The sequence below is a fragment of the Martes martes genome, assembly GCF_963455335.1.
Source record: "Martes martes genome assembly, chromosome: 10".
Classification (NCBI taxonomy): domain Eukaryota; kingdom Metazoa; phylum Chordata; class Mammalia; order Carnivora; family Mustelidae; genus Martes; species Martes martes.
The window spans coordinates 115,611,043-115,627,423 of NC_137898.1; the positions used below are offsets into that span (position 1 = coordinate 115,611,043).

The 16,381-nt window shown below is 46.2% G+C and overlaps 1 protein-coding gene across 1 annotated transcript; it reads left to right on the plus strand.

The window, feature by feature from the left end:
- Nucleotides 1-2,498: 2,498 nt before the first annotated feature.
- ANGPTL5 (angiopoietin like 5) lies at nucleotides 2,499-16,156 on the plus strand (the record flags this gene model as incomplete). Its single annotated transcript, XM_080817733.1, has 8 exons — nucleotides 2,499-2,591; nucleotides 4,386-4,527; nucleotides 6,148-6,251; nucleotides 7,471-7,564; nucleotides 9,580-9,680; nucleotides 11,331-11,451; nucleotides 13,492-13,677; nucleotides 15,837-16,156. 8 exons carry the CDS (start codon nucleotides 2,499-2,501, stop codon nucleotides 16,154-16,156), a joined length of 1,161 nt encoding a protein of 386 aa, XP_080673859.1.
- Between the last annotated feature and the right edge of the window lie 225 nt (nucleotides 16,157-16,381).

Here is a 16,381-nt window from a genome sequence, read left to right on the forward strand (position 1 = left end):
GAACAGGGTGAGGGAAGGGAAGTGTGCTAACACACGAGATTGGAGAACTGCTTTGGGGATGTACCTCAGGTTTAGCGGGGACTGATACGGTATTCAAGGAATCGGTGTAAAATCCAACCTCAGATGAAGAGGAAGCCATCGGAGAGTTTTGAGCTGGAGCATAATATGACCTAACTTCACCTTTAGAAAGAATCCCTCCAGCTACTGTAGGGAAGCTTAGACCATAGATGATAAGACTACACACGATGAGGCTAGTTTGAGTGTTGTTATAGTAGGTGAGAGATAATGGAGGCTGGGAGTAAGATGGTGGTAACTGAGGTGCTAAGAAGTGTTCAGAATTTTATAGATTTTTAGAGATTTTATTTTTATTGGAAAGAGAGCAAGCATAAGTGGGGGGAGGGCCAGAGGAAGAAGGAGAAGCAGGCTCCCCACTGAACCAGGAGCCCACGGGAGGCTCCATCCCAGGACCGTGGGATCATGACCTGAGCCCAAGGCAGTCACACAACCGACTGAGCCACCCAGGCGCCCCAGAAGTGTTCAGAATTTTGAGCCTTGGGCTGGTAAGAGGTGTTGATGAATGGTTGTGGCAAGGGGGTGAAATGGTTGTGTTTCATGTGAGTGAAAAAATAATTAAATGTGACTCTGTGATTTGGGGCCGGACCAACTGGACGATGGGTACTGCCACGTACTGAGATGGGGAGGAACAGGTTGAAAGCGGAAGGAGTAAGATTTGGGCTTCAGACATGAGCTAGGGAGGAGATGCCTAGTAGACATCTCACGTCATTAACACGCCTCATAAATTGTTAACGATGTTCTGTTTACAAAAGAAACAGTAATAACCCCTTTGTGGTTACAAAGCATGTCCGTATAACTTACCTAGCTTGAATACCGTGATAACCTTGTGAGTTATGCAAAGCAGCCTGTGAGGGACCATTTTCTGAGCTTTCACTTTCATCTTGGCTGAGACCAATTTTTTTCCATCTTCTGCTGAAGTATTTTCTTGCTCCAGTAAGAATTTCCTGGATTTGTTTCTGGGAAGGCTATGAAAGAACAAAGAATTTTAACATCTGGCTGATTTAAAATTACAAAATCCTGCCATTTTCATTAGTTTCGTAAGACTTCAACCACAGATTAAAGCTAAGTGCTCATCAACGCCTCATACAGATTATAAAGGTCATTGATATTGTCATTAATGTTAGAACCTCATTACAGATCAAGTCAAATAGTAGTAATAATGGTCACCCTTGCTTTCTCCAGGCATCGTGCTGAGTGCTTATGTATATTAAATCACTGAATCCTCAGCATAAACCTCATTCTACAAAGGAAGTAGTTAAGCTATAGTGACATTAGATCTTTGCTCAAGATCCCAGAGCAAAGGCGTGGCAGGAACAAGATTGGAACCCAGGCAGTCGGTCTCAGAGCCGATCCTCCCAGCCACTCCATGCTGTCCCCTGGAGAGACTGTGAGAGTGAGAGGAAGAGCGTTTGGTCTAATAGTGGGTGGTGAGGAAGGACCATCAAAGAATACATAACTGTTTGAAGATTTTAATTCATCAATCAGCATGTGAGTGCCTACTGTGCCCGTCAGCATTATCAGCCCCAGAAACACCATGTGCCGTTGGTGCCCAGCAGCTCTCCGTCTGGGAAAGGGAGCGGCGAACATAATATCTGGAACAAGGACCAAGACTCAGGAAAGGTTTGGATCCTTTTATTTTATTTTAGTATAGTGAATATTGAGGCATGTGTGTATAATGAAAAGAAGGAATCATGAAAGGGGGTTCTTGGGGACTCATTACCTTCATTGATCTATCAGCTCTCAGAGAGTGGGAATTTTCAATGATAGTTCCCTGACATTCAGAGTTTCTGAAGTTTTACTAACACAGACATAAAACATACAAATCAGAGTCCTAGAAATTTGGAATTTGTGTGATTAATATGACCATCACTGATAGCTAAATTCAGGGGGAAGCTTTCTTTATACTGAATTAGGTGTCCTGGATGTCCACATTGATTAAATTTCTGCTTAGTGTTTTGTAAAAACAATTTCAATATAACATTCTTCCTACTCCATCATTCATGTCTACTTCCTTACTATTTTATGCAAACTGGTTTACAATTATTGAGGGATATTTTATCAAAGGTGTTTTTTTTCCAACCCCCCCCCCCAAAACCCAACTCATAAACATTAGGTGGGCTTATAAATTCATGCTTTATCTATTTGCTTATTTACCTAGTTATTGCCTATATTCTAACAGCAGGCATACAGTCATTAAAAAAAGGTGGTATAACTTGAAAATGACAGGATCCCAACAGGCTACCTTGTTTTTCATACGAAGGGTGTTGTTTCAAACGAGGGCATGGAAACCAGTAAGTATTGGCTTCTATTTTTGTTGAACACCTTCCAGAAGGTTTTAACTGCAGACTCTATGCACTGCAGCTCTTTCCACAGAGAGCGGACTGATACTTGAAGAAGCTTTTCATTTCTCCAAGAAAAATACGATGTATCTTCCTCAAGCTTCACTTTTATTCTTAAATACATTTATTTTTATTTGTGGAGAAGTTACGCAAGGTAACCGTGTACATCATTCTACGGTAAGAATTTCAGCAATATTGTTTTAGCTAGCAAGTATGATTATATTGTTTTCAAGATATACTAAAAGTTTGAATATAATTGTGGAAAAATTAAAGAGTTTAATTAGAAATGCTGAGATGGCTTAAATGAGATTATTTTTAAACTTAAAAACCCATAAACTGAGGATTGACACTTAACACATGGCTAATGAAAAAAATTTTAAAGAAATTATAGGCTTAGGTTAAAAACTAGCCAGCAAGGGGCACCTGGGTGGCTCAGTGGGTTAAGCCTCTGCCTTCGGCTCAGGTCATGATCCCAGGGTCCTGGGATCGAGCCCCACATCGGGCTCTCTGCTCAGCAGGGAGCCTGCTTCTCCCTTCCTATCTGCCTGCCTCTCTGCCTACTTGTGATTTCTCTCTCTGTCAAATAAAAAAAAAAAAAAAAAAATTAAAAAAAAAAAAAAAAAAAAAAAAAAAACTAGCCAGCAACTTTTGGGTTAACTTTGATAAGGAACTATCTGATAGGTAATAAAAAATTCACTTTGCTATTTTAAAAAATGAGTATTTTATAAGCATTTGTATTTCAAATACAGCCTTGTGAATGGTTACCTAGGAAATTAGAAACTTACTTAAAACAATGTCACCGTGAGAGCTAATAAGGTGTATGCAATACTCTGGTAGATGGGGATTTGAATCTGTACATATTCAAATATTGGTTTATAATTTTAAAATGTTATACAATGTATTTACCATAGTATAAATATGAAATCCCAAAGTTCCAAGGTTGAAGAAAGAATAAATTTTGGGCAAGCCACACAAATATTAATAACACAATTCTCTAAAATACTAAAAATTTAAAAACCTTATTTAGACCCGAAAAAATGTGGTTGTCACCCACGTGTTTGAAAACATCTATATGCCGGTTATTACAGGAGGAGAGGGGAAAGAGCCAGAAGTTAAAAATAGGTCAATGTAACAAAATGGCAGCGTCTTTTTGGGACAAATATCTTTTATAATATGATTAGCTCTTTACCTTTCTCTCAATATCCAGGTCAAAGGAAGGTAAAGCTTGTTACTATTTTCTTTTAATAGCAGTTATTTAATCTGTGTGACTTCTATCAAAGAATGTTTTCATATTGGAAAACCACTATTTACCACCAGAAATAAATACGTTTGGAATGGCAGCTGTGGTTGACTTTCCAAGACGACATCTGTTGTTGATTTTGCAAAGCAAAATTCCGTGGTTGTTTTTTGTTTTTTTTACTGTTGTCATTGATATGTTTCAAATCAGTGAGAACTTGACCTTTCAAATCTGTAAATAGCTAGTTTATTGCAACATGCCTTCCTCATATCCCCCCTCCCCGAGGCCCCAATTCTCAATAGCTGCTGGCAGAAAGTCCATTTGGCATAGACGTGTAGATATCTCAGGGAACCTTTTTAGTCCTGGTTAAGGAACTTCAGACTGCCAGATAGATGCCTGGAGGAGGGACTCCTGGGCGAGGGAATGCACCAAAGTTCAAGGTCAAGGCCACGGAGCCACTACTGAAAGTAGACCCTAAACATATCCTTTAGGAACTGGAGAAGAAAAAGGCAGAGCAAAAATACTGAATTAACATGTACTTTTTATTCTTACCTAAAATTTACCCATAAGGCTTATTTGTGGAAGTTTAACTAACCCGTTCACTGTTGTTTTCTTTTCTAACAACCATCCTTGTGTACTGAAATGTCATCTTTTCCATGTGCTCTTCTTACTACTTTTGTCTATGGAACGTACTTCATGTATTGTTTTCTTATTTCTATTTTTTTAATGTAAAGGATTCTCCAGCAGTGAACGTTGTAGGTGTATCTGATGCAAGAGATGAGAGTAAAAGTGATGATACTCTTTATAAGGGAGACTGTGAGGAGTCATGTGATGGTAAAATTAAAATCATGCGAGAAGAAAAACATTTTATGTGTAGTAAGTATCAAAAATGACAATTATGAGGGTATATGGTTTATTATTTCCAGGGTATACATAGAAGGAAATAGACCTTAGCTTTGTTTGGGTCATTTTTTAAAAATTTAAATTCAATTAGTGTCTTTAGTTTCACATGTGGTGTCTAGTAATTCATCAGTTGCGTGTGACACCCAGCATGTCACGTGCCCTCCCTGATGTGTTTGGGTCATTTTGTATAGATCTTGATCACCCTAGGCCAGAGGTTTTCTGTGTTCGGCACTAGTAGGTGCTTGGTAAATATTTGGAGAGTGAACGAATGGATCCTTCTAGTGCGCAGCCTTGTGGCATCTGCTGCCCGCAGAGGGCAGAGGGCACCGAGGGCGTGTTGTCAATCTGCCAATGGCTGTTTTCAATCTTCCCTCTGAGCCACTAGGAAATCGCACCTTAGTTTTGAGGAGGAATAGCTGCTCCAATAGGTCTATTACAAATTTATGTAGAAAACCACAAAAACAGACGTCCAAAGTCTTGATTTTTGTTTAAAACTATTCAGCAACAGTGCAGGAGTTTCCAGGGTCTATTACATGTGAGATGTAAGAAAGGGGATCGGCGAGGGAGGGGGCGATGCTTCGGGCTAGCTCCTCCAGGGGGCACGTCCTAGGCCAGACTATGGGCTGCAACACGAGGGTCTGTGGTTTCTCAAGCTGGTGACTGAGTGGCCCGTGTGTCCCTTAGGACAGATGTCTACATCCAGGATGAATCTAACAGAAAGCGAGAGATGGAAAGTACAAAAGAGGGATGAAGCTGGGGTATTAACGATTCTGCTGTGAGAGTGAAAATCAGGAGCAAAGAAATAAAGTCATCGTTCAATACTATGTAGATGTTTTTGTTGTAAAGGACATTGTCACCGTGACTGGTCTGGGAAGTACGAGTCCTGGATGCATAGTTACCCATTTTGAGGGTTGTGTTGGAGAGAACGTCTTTGTGGAGGAAGTACAGGTTGAATATGCAGGGACGTCACGGGAGCCTGCTCTCCAGTGATTCGGGTTATCTGTACTGCTCTGGCAACCCTTCTAAGAATACGATTGCTTTAAAATAAAAAATATTTTAAAAAAGAAAAATATATAAGAAATATACAGTAAAAGTTCAATTAGAAACCCACCAACTGAAACTTCAACTAAGACTTAGTATTGGTGTATATTTGTGTTTGCTATTTGTTTATATGAAAATATATAGCATTAGTAGAACAAATTAAGAGAAAGATTTATTTTGAAAATTAACTATGGATTATTGCTTTTTACGTTCTTACGTGGTAAGAATTGAGGACTTCTAGACCTCCTGCTTTTCTGTCTCTCATCTTATGAAGTGAGAATTAATATTCAGAGTGTTGTCCCTCTGTTACATGAGCTTAAATTATCTGGGGGTCATCTAAACTATTAGTTTCATTAAAATGTATTAAGACAGTTGTTTTCTTTGTTAATCCCGAGTTAACTGAAAAATTATACTAACTGGAGTCTTTAGATAGACTGAGATATTATTGTGTCTACGTATTTATCCCAAATCACGTAAAATTCATGATCTTTCTTTCACTCTATTCTCTCTAACAATCTAATATTTAGCAAACACTTTTCATTATGATTTAAGGAAATTTGCAAAATTCTATTGTTTCCTACACCCGGAGTACCAAAAAGCTGTTAAGAACTATGATGGACGAGCACCAGAGTTCCTTGGATTATTTATCCAATCAGGTAGGGATCCGCGCGGCAGCCATGTCGGGGCACCTGCCGCCGCCGCAGTCCGAGGCCCGGCGGCCTCATTCCGCGGTGCGTTCGGGTCCGGACGCGTGTCCAGGGCCTCCTCCGGTAGAGGCGGGGCGGCCGGCCTCGGGCAGACGAGGAGCACCGGCTGGGAGGAGCACAGGCGGACGCAGGCGCTACGTGGCACCCCCCCCCCGCCCGCGTGGCACCCGCACCCCCCGCCCACGCGGCACCCGCACCCCCCGTCCACGCGGCACCCGCCCCCTCGCCCACGTGGCACCCGCACCCCCGCCCGGAGCCCCGCACCCCCGCCCACGCGGCACCCGCGCCCCCCGCCCACGTGGCACCCGCCCCCTCGCCCACGTGGCACCCGCACCCCCGCCCGGAGCCCCGCACCCCCGCCCACGTGGAATCCGCACCCTCGCCCACGTGGCACCCGCACCCCCGCCCGGAGCCCCGCACCCCCGCCCACGTGGAATCCGCACCCTCGCCCACGTGGCACCCGCACCCCCGCCCGGAGCCCCGCACCCCCGCCCACGTGGAATCCGCACCCTCGCCCACGCGGCACCCGCACCCCCGCCCGGAGCCCCGCACCCCCGCCCACGTGGAACCCGCACCCCCGCCTACGTGGCACCCGCACCCCCGCCCGGAGCCCCGCACCCCCGCCCACGCGGCACCCGCGCCCCCCCCCACGCGGCACCCGCACCCCCGCCCGGAGCCCCGCACCCCCGCCCACGTGGCACCCGCACCCCCGCCCGGAGCCCCGCACCCCCGCCCGCGTGGCAGCCGCACCCCCGCCCGCGTGGCACCCGCACCCCCGCCCGGAGCCCCGCACCCCCGCCCGCGTGGCACCCGCCCCCCCGCCCGCGTGGCACCCTCGCCCCCCCGCCCGCGTGGCACCCGCACCCCCGCCCACGCGGCACCCGCACCCCCGCCCGGAGCCCCGCAGCAGGGAGCTGGAAGGGCCAGGCTGGGCGCCCGCAGGGCCGGTCCCCGGCGGGGGGCGGGGCCGACGCGAGCCACACCTGCAGGGACCCTGCGGCCTTGCTGCGGGGACGGGGCCGCGGTGGAGGGCAGGGGGCAGGGGGCAGGGGCGCCGTTACAGACGGCAGAGCTGCGGTTGTGAGAGGCGGGGTCCGCCCGCTGCAGAATTCGGCGGAGGGGGTCTGGTTCGGGTACGAGATGCTTGAAGGTGCGCCCGTGTGTGCAGGTTAACGAGCTCACGAATCGGGTCCTCCTCCTGACCGCGGACGTCCTCAGGGAGCGGCTGGAGCCTTCTCCTCACAGGCCGGTGCAGTCACACGGTGAGAGCTTTGCCGTTGCAGGCCCTTCCCGGTCGCCCTCAGGGCTTCGGGTGTCCCCGCCGGGCCGCGCGCCTTCGCAGCAGGAAGGCCTCGCCGCGCCCGACGGCCTGGCGGGGCCCCGCGCGGCGCGGACTCAGCCCCGGCGCCAGCTGCCCCGGGCCGGAGGGTTTCCCCGCAGGCCTGCGCGGCCGGACCTACCTCCCGGGTCGTGGCGACCCCGCGGTGCCGGCGGCCTCCCTCCCGGGCCGACCGGCCTTCCATTCCCGATTTCTCCCTCGTTCGAAGAAGGTTTCGGGTTCTCCCCGCGCGTGCGGGGTGGTTTTGATCCGTTCCGAGTACTTCGGATGGGGACGCAACGTTGGAAAAGAAAAAGAACCCGAAGACAGAGATGAGGCGGCCTGTAGAGCTTTTTGTATAAAAATACGGGAACTCCCAGAGGCCTGGGTGTCTAAGGAAGATACTGTATCCCGTCTTACAAATAGGAGTTTCTAACCGAGCTCTAAGTCCGCACGGTTGAGGGCTACGGGAGGGTCTTTCCTCCTCACGACGGGAGGGAATAAACAACTGCGGGGAACCCCTAAGTGTCAGGTGCGAGGCGCGCCCTTCACCGTTTCTGTGTTTCACACGGGTTTGTTGGCCCCACGCAGTCAGGGGCTCCGCGGCCGCACGCCCGCCTTCCACGGCCCCGAGCGGTGTCCGCACCCGCGAACCGGGGACAGCACGTCCCTCCTACAGTTGCTGCAACGGTTACTCGACCAAGTGCCCGAAAAGCTCCTCGGAGCCTGCCTGGTGCCCGGCGAGACGACGTCAGGCTCTGCCGTGAGGACGGCCCCGTCCGAGGGGCGGCGCAGCCCAGAAGCGGCTCGAGCGCGCGCTCACGTTTGCGTGGGCGGCGATGGGGCAGCGTGTCCCGGCCCGGCCCGGTCCGCCGCCGTGAACACCCATCCGGTCCCGGGGCGCGAGCTTCCGCACCCGTGGCTCTGCAGTTCTGAACAAAGGCGACAAAGCCACGTCTTCTGGAAATAAAGAGGGAAGCAAGCAAGGGTTAACAGCGGGTTTTTGCTACGTAACATTTTCTGGATAAGCACCGTCCACCAGGCACTGACCGCCAGAGCACCTCTGTGCCGTACATGGTGCCGCCGCAGCGAGAGAGGGACACGGGGGCTGCACGACCTAGCGACGGGCGCCCGGGGTCCTGGCTGAGAAGGCGCAGGGCTCAGACTCTCACCCAGGCGTCTGGCTTCGGAGTCTCAGGCTCGCATGTGTTTGTTTCTCCGGGTGATTAGCAGTGTAAGGGTTGCATTGATTTTGTTACATTTATAAAAGAGACTACAGAGTATCTTAGAAGAAAATGTAATATCCATATCCGCATAATATGCTTACAGCCCCCTGGGAAGTGGGATCTTTGCAGAGGGCGGTTACCGAGTGTTCCAGTCCCAACTGTTGGCTTCCGAGCAGGCTCTGGCCTCACGCATAACTTCTTGGTGGAGAGAGTGATTTCCCTGTCCCCTCGCTTTGGCCCTTGTAATGGCGCTTCCCCTGTAGTGTCTCTGAAGTTTCCAGTGGTCAAGGATGTGTTACTTGTCGTTAATCTATTTATTCATTTGGGTTTCTCCTTCCCGTTCATATAGATTTCCTTTACACGTTATGCCCCCCCAAGAAGGTTAGATTTCGGAAAGAGCATTATTTATTGGGTGAGAGAATGCGTAACTATAAAGTATATTAAATAAATGTGGTTTCCAAATGAACACTAGAGCAGTATGGAGTGCTAATCACTGACAGCGATGTTATTAGGGAAGGGTTATAGCAGAATGAATTCCTTAATCCCATTTCTTGCGTGTATTTTCTCCTGATTTCTAAAATCAAAATCATTTTTCATTTCTAAGAAGTTAAAATCATCATATCATTAATGGAAATTATAATTTCATATAGCACTGTCAGATCTCTCCAGTAAATTGATTAAGTCTTAAATGTGTCCTTGAAAATACCCTAACTCACTGATTTTACCTTTCTAGGTTTAGATTGTACGGATATTAAAGATACCACTGGTTCTGTCACCAAAACCCCAAGTGGTTTGTATATAATCTACCCGGAAGGATCTAGTTACCCATTTGAGGTAAAGTTTTTCGTATATCATATGAAACAGGATAAGCAGCCAATCTACTTACTTAACATAAAGAATTCAATTGTTTCAATATTTTTTTCTTGAAATTTTTCATACAAATGGGTAGAAGTTCCAGTTGCAAAGTTTCGGTTTTCTGAAATTCTTTGCCCAAACCAGGAGCCTGTGAAACAGCTTGAGAGTCTTTCCCTTTTCCGTTTGAGGTTTCATGTTGGTGCTCTTTGAAAGAAATCCGTTCGATGTTAGGAGCTTATATTACCTTCGCAGTAGGCAGGAGCGTGCACACAGAGGCCCGCTTTAGCGGCTGTGGGCATCGGAAGGCGGCGCGCTCCGCCACGGAACTTGCTACAGGAACTTTGATCTCCCTTTCTACACCTGAACGTGACAAGTGATTTCATGTGCTTATATAAGACATTAATGGTCATAAAAAAAACCTTTCACTAAAGTGTGAGACAGATTGAGAAAATCTTTTTTTAAATCAAAACCATTTTTAAATTAAAACCATCGAGATAAATTACCCTCCTGTCTACCTTTAGTAGTCCTATGTTATGCTTTCTGGAAGAGACTTCTATCAGAAATTACTGCTACTGACAGGATATATATAATATCATAGTATAATATCAACCTAGTAGTACATATACAATAATATGGAAATTATATATAATTTTTCCCGATTACTCTTTTGTGCATAAGGAAGTTTATGATGTCACTATCACGCCTTACTGATAATCTCATCACACAATAAAGTGATTTTTCTCCTGAGTAGATGCTATCACTTTCTCATCCCGAAATTACTAAATTATTTATTCATTTATTTACTACCGTTATTTTATCATCTATTGCCAACATGTCCAAAAATTGGGGTTTAGGTGGGAAATAATTTAAAAATTACCTAACCTGCTTCACCTACAGATTCAAAAATGAGCCTGAACATAGGTGGAGAGGGAAGGCTTCTAATTTTGTCAAGAGTGGGAAGCACAATTACCTTTCCAAGTCGTGGGAAGGTGTTATTCCCTTACTTTCTCCACACTGCCTTTCTGCGTGCGCAGGGAGTTTCAGGTGAGGATGCCTGCTGGGGTTTTCTCCCCAGGTCGCTTCTCTGGGTTGCTCAGCTGTCCTCTCGGAGGCATTGACAGGTGCAGCCGGAAACACCTGGCGAGGTGGGGACGCAGGTCACGCCTTTCTGTGTGCAGCTTCCGGTCCGAGCACGGGCCTCGGGGCTGTTGGAGAAAAGAGTGATCCAAGACAGGTGCACGGGCATATTTAACGGACACTTAAAAAAGCAGTGTTTTCACTGAAGGGAGGGGTTAATTTGCAGATACCTCGTTCTGCTCCAGCAGGACTGGTAGCATTACCGCTCCCCTGACAAATACCCACGGCATTGAGGAATACGAGAGTGCGACACTTCGCGTGTGAACGGACGGCTGCCCCGGGGACTGCAGCCAGCTTAACCACACGTTTGCTTAAAACAAACAGCATTATTTCCAGAGATTTACACCTGAATATACGAGGCCCGTACAACTACACTGAAACTTTCAGTGGGACACTCTTCCCGTTCTCTGGGCTTAAGGGTGAAGCATGAGTTTTACGTCAACAAATGGAGATGATGGTATATAACTGTTGTCTTTTCTGGGTCTGTTTTAGGTAATGTGTGACATGGATTACCGAGGAGGTGGATGGACTGTGATACAGAAAAGGATTGACGGGATCGTTGATTTCCAAAGGCTCTGGTGTGATTATCTGGATGGATTTGGTGATCTTTTAGGTCAAGTTTTAGTTCTCCTCTTTTTTTTCTTCTTTTCGGCATGACACCTGTGTACTGTACCTTTGTTGGTCACATCATTAGCAAAAACAGCATATCCTCTCTCTCAAATTACTTTCTCTTCATTCATATTACTTAGAACGAGTGGGTCTTCATTTGGGATCTGGAAATCCTTATCTTTAGATTGGCATTGAGTGAAAATTCTAACCTGGGTATTTATTAAGTATTTACTCTGTCCCTAGCAGAATTCCAGTAGATGCTCAACAACTGTTTGAATGTGGGGCTGGGCTGTCGTGAACCTTGAAACGTTTGCCCTGAGTGGTATGTGTCTGCGAAGGGAGAATTGAGGTTCACAGCGGTGCGAATTCAAATGACATGACCTGGGAGTAATACTTTATAAAAATATCAGTAAAACTCCCTGTGCTCAACAGTTGAAAACTGCACAGCCCGAGGGCATTGTGAAATCTGTTCACGTTATGCCGCGTGACAGCATTACTTCCGCTGGCCGATGGGAATGCCGGGACGTCCGAACACTGCAGGATTTTAACTTTGTTGGAAGTTTTGCAGGTGATTTGGACCACTTTCACGCTCTTATCTTAAGTGACTGTTCTAATTTAAAAGCTGTAACATCCCGTAATAGCATCATCCAAGGATTTAGTAAGCGGCGGTGTCAGTTCTCTTGCTACAATCCCGACTGCACGCTGATGATTTTAGAAAGGACGTCACATGTCATGAAGTGTTATGAAGGCGGCTGGTTGAGATACTGTGTCTTCTCAGTGTTGTCTCTAGTTTTCCGGCAAGGGCTACCTCCTGATTTCAGTAGCCCTAGATCTACAGGCTCTGAATTGTCATCCTTCTCACCTGATGCTTATATCTAAGGAGAAATCATCTGAGTTTTGAGACAAAGGTCTTCGGGCAGGTGTCCCTCATGAGAACAGGCTGTACTGGGTATAGTTTAAAAAATAAACTTGGGATTAAGGAAAATACATTGTAAACTCAAATTAGAGGTTGGGTAGAGGGGCAAGATGGTGAGGACACGCATAATGGAGTGTCGTGGACTGCAGACGCCACGTGGTCCATCCCCCTTCCTTCCTGTCCTTCAGGGCCATTTCCACTTCCGAGAGGGTGTGCATTAGAGCGTCCCCGTCAGCCCTGCAGGGGAACCTGGCATCTTACCTAGGGTTTCCCCGGTGTGCGCGCCGGTCACTCCCGCCCCCGGCTCTCCGGAGTTGGCCTCCTCTAGACCCGTCCTTCCTTCAGTCACCTCAGGATTCGTTGGAGGGAAAGTATGTCAGAGCAGAGGCCATGCCGAGGTGGGCAGGGGGAGGTCCAAAGCCCGAGGCCAGCCCGTGCAGGGAGCATGCTGTCCCAGCCCCCAGTTTCCTAATTCCTCCTGGAACGCATTTTCCTTCATCACATGACACGACGTGACTATTCGTTGGAAGCCGACACACTGCGTTCTAGCGAAGAAACGCTTATTCACAGAGCGTCATTCTGAAAGACAGAAAAAATAATTTCAACTGAGCGTGTTCAGGAAATGTTCCTTTAGGAGCTGCTGATTTGGAGGTTAAAACTCAACGCTCATGGGCGCACATCATTTTGTTACCTGCCATAATATTTCAGCAGCTTTTTTGTTGACATACCTTGAGGTAAATCTTGAAATTTTCATTCGTCATTAAGTGGATTTTTGAATTTATTTTGGTGAGATAAAAATAAAACAGTCCAGTTACCCCGGTCTGGTGAAGTAGAAGTGGGAGGACCGTATGTGCGTGCGTGTGTGTGTACATACACCCATAATACAGATACTTACATATACATGCACACACTGCGTACTGCATGTATACAGACATATGGATGCATATACAAATACATATATATCTATATATATTTTGTAAATTAGGCAAACACTGAGCGAGGACCATCTAGTCTCTCAAATAATTTCTGTGAGCCATTTCGGTGTTAAAAACTGAACAGCAGCAAACACTCAATAATGAAGGTTATTCTAAGTTGTACTAAAATATGTAAAAAACCTTTTTTTAACAGGCGAATTTTGGCTAGGACTGAAAAAGATTTTTTATATAGTAAATCAGAAAAATACCAGTTTTATGCTGTATATTACATTGGAATCGGAGGATGACACCGTTGCTTATGCATCATATGATAACTTTTGGTTAGAAGACGAAACGAGATTTTTTAAGGTGCACTTAGGACGGTATTCAGGAAATGCTGGTAAGTTTTTTATTCCCCAAATTATGCGGGATATTGAAATACAGCTGACTCAGTGACAGGCGAAGACAAAGAAATGCGTTTCTCTTGGTCTAGGACACATAACTGGTAACGAGCAGATTAGAAAGGAGAAAACTCAGTTTTGAAGCCCTGCTGTGACCGTTGAACCACCCCATGATTTTGAAGAGCTTCTGTTCTTTAAAACTTACTTCCCGTGTGTGGCTGCAGTTGACTCCTTGGGAGAGTGAGTGGGCCAGGCTGGGAAGGATCTGCTGACGTTTTCGTGTTCTGACAGGCTGGCAGTGGGAAATGGTAGAGTGTCAGAGCTGATCTGAAAGTGAGATTCTTCTCACTTTCCAGCTGGAGAAACTGAAAGGTTAAGGGACTTGCCCATGAGTCCCAGCTCGTCACACCTGAGCCAGGGCCAGAAGCCGGGTCGATGGAACAAGTAGATTAGTGGGTTATTCCCCCCCCCCCACTATACTTTGGTGCATCTACTCATTTCCAAATAAATGTAATTCTTCATGTCAAATTTATGATTCGATGCTGAGATCTTAAATTTGAGTTCATACCAAATTCAACTCTCCTAATTTACTCATCGTGGCACTTGTTTACTGTGTATATTTACAAGTGAGTGTACAATACAGTGTACAATACAGTGGGAGGATAAAGAACACCAAAACCTTGGAATACTGAGTATCGACAGAGCTTTGGGGGTTCACAGAGGGACAGGAGGATCCCAGCTGACTGCATCCAGGAAGGGTAGTTTCTAACGAGGAGTAAGGTGAAATTCAACGTGGGGAGGTTTTTCAAAAGCAACACTACTGCAGAACCGATTCAGGAAGCTTGGGCCCAGGTGTTTGTATCCACAGACGGAGATGCTGGCATCCTTGTTCTTGAGGCCACTGATCTGTACTTGGAGGAAGGGACGGGCTTTCTGGCCAGTGGATGTTGGCAAAGACAGCCGCTCGAGCCAAGCGCCCAGGGAGGAAAATGGCTGAGCGTGAGGAAGGGCCGGGCAGGCTTGGGGTCCCTGACATCCAAAGGGGGCTTAGCCCTGGGATATTGGGTGACAGTCCGAAATTCCAATCTCGGTATGGAAGGAAAAGTTTCAAGAGTTACGGTATGTGGTTTTTCATGCTGCATCCGTAAAAGAGGAAAACTCTCTCAGTACGGACGCTGTTAGGTTAGGAGACGTTTCTGTGCGTTTCTCTATTGGACGAGGGTCTTGAGGGTATGATTTATAACGGCGCAAGTTTTTTCGTCCCAGAGCCCTCAGACTTGCTCTCAGAAAATACTCAGCATTTTCCCAATAAGGTGAAGGGACTTTCGACAGATGATCACGTAATCCAATTGAGATAAAGAAAAGGTGTTGGTAGAACATAAAGATAGAAACATAGATAAAACCAGGGGGTTACGTGTGATCAGGTGCACAGTGGAGGTGAGCTGCACATTTGACTCTGACCTCAAAGATAGAAATACGAAATTTGAACATTGGAGCAACACAGTTGTTCCAGGAGCACAAACATTCTGGATTCTAAAACTTGAGAGAGCTTTATTTGGGTTCTCAGAGAAAACAGTGTCATGTTCTAAGTATTCTCTCACAGCAAACATGGCAGTGAGTTTTCCTGGGCTGGTTTTTAAAAATGGACCTATGCATTATGTTATATTATATTATATTATATTATATTATAGTATAGTATAGTATTATTTTTAAGGATTTTATTTGTAAGTCATCTCTACACCCAATGTGGGATTTGAAGGCACAGAAATTATAGAAATTATTCTTTTCCCTAAATTGTTATTTCTTTTTCCTAAATTAACCAAGTACCATATGACCCTTTCCCAGAGAACGACAGGTTTCTGCAGCATCATTTTTGGCCTCACGGATCTGACTCTGTCTCCAGAGCCAAAGTTCCGACTGGATGGTGATTTTATATCAAATATCCACCGATAGACACCTGTCCTGCTGCAGAACTCATTTCCAGATTCTGCTATACTGCAGTCTGGACGAGAGATTTTCATACAGATACGCGGCGGAAAATAACCGAAACCTTAGCTCTAGATGCGAAGCTCTGTATCAACAGGTTGGGTAAAGGTCAGTTAAAAGGACAGGAAGTGTGTCCGAGTGTACTCATGCAAACAAAATGCGTTTTACCCAGGTGATGCCTTCCGGGGCTTCAGAAAAGAAGAAAACCAAAATGCCATGCCTTTCAGCACATCGGACGTGGATAACGATGGCTGTCGCCCCGTGTGCCTGGTTGGGGGTCAGTCCGTGACAAGCTGTAGTCACGTGAGGAACAACACCGGCTGGTGGTTCAGCCAGTGTGGGCTAGCGAACCTAAACGGCATTCATCGCTTCCCCGGAAAACCGCTTGCAGCTGGAATCCAGTGGGGCACCTGGACCAAAAACGACGCACCCGTCAGGATTAAATCTGTTTCAATGAAGATCAGAAGAACTTACAATCCTTATTTTAAGTAATCTCCTTTCCAACTGTGTGCATTGCATAGATATTTTTGATAATACAGAGGGGGTTTACACGGTTTCTCTTTTTTACTGTTCCAAACATTTCAGCCAAAATTTAACTATAGATGACAAATAGGTGTCAAGGGTTTAACTAGAAATCTTTACTTTTGTAGAGGTTTATAAAACATGGCTCAATGTATGCTTTTACTACTAAGTGCATTAACAATCCGTAATAAATTT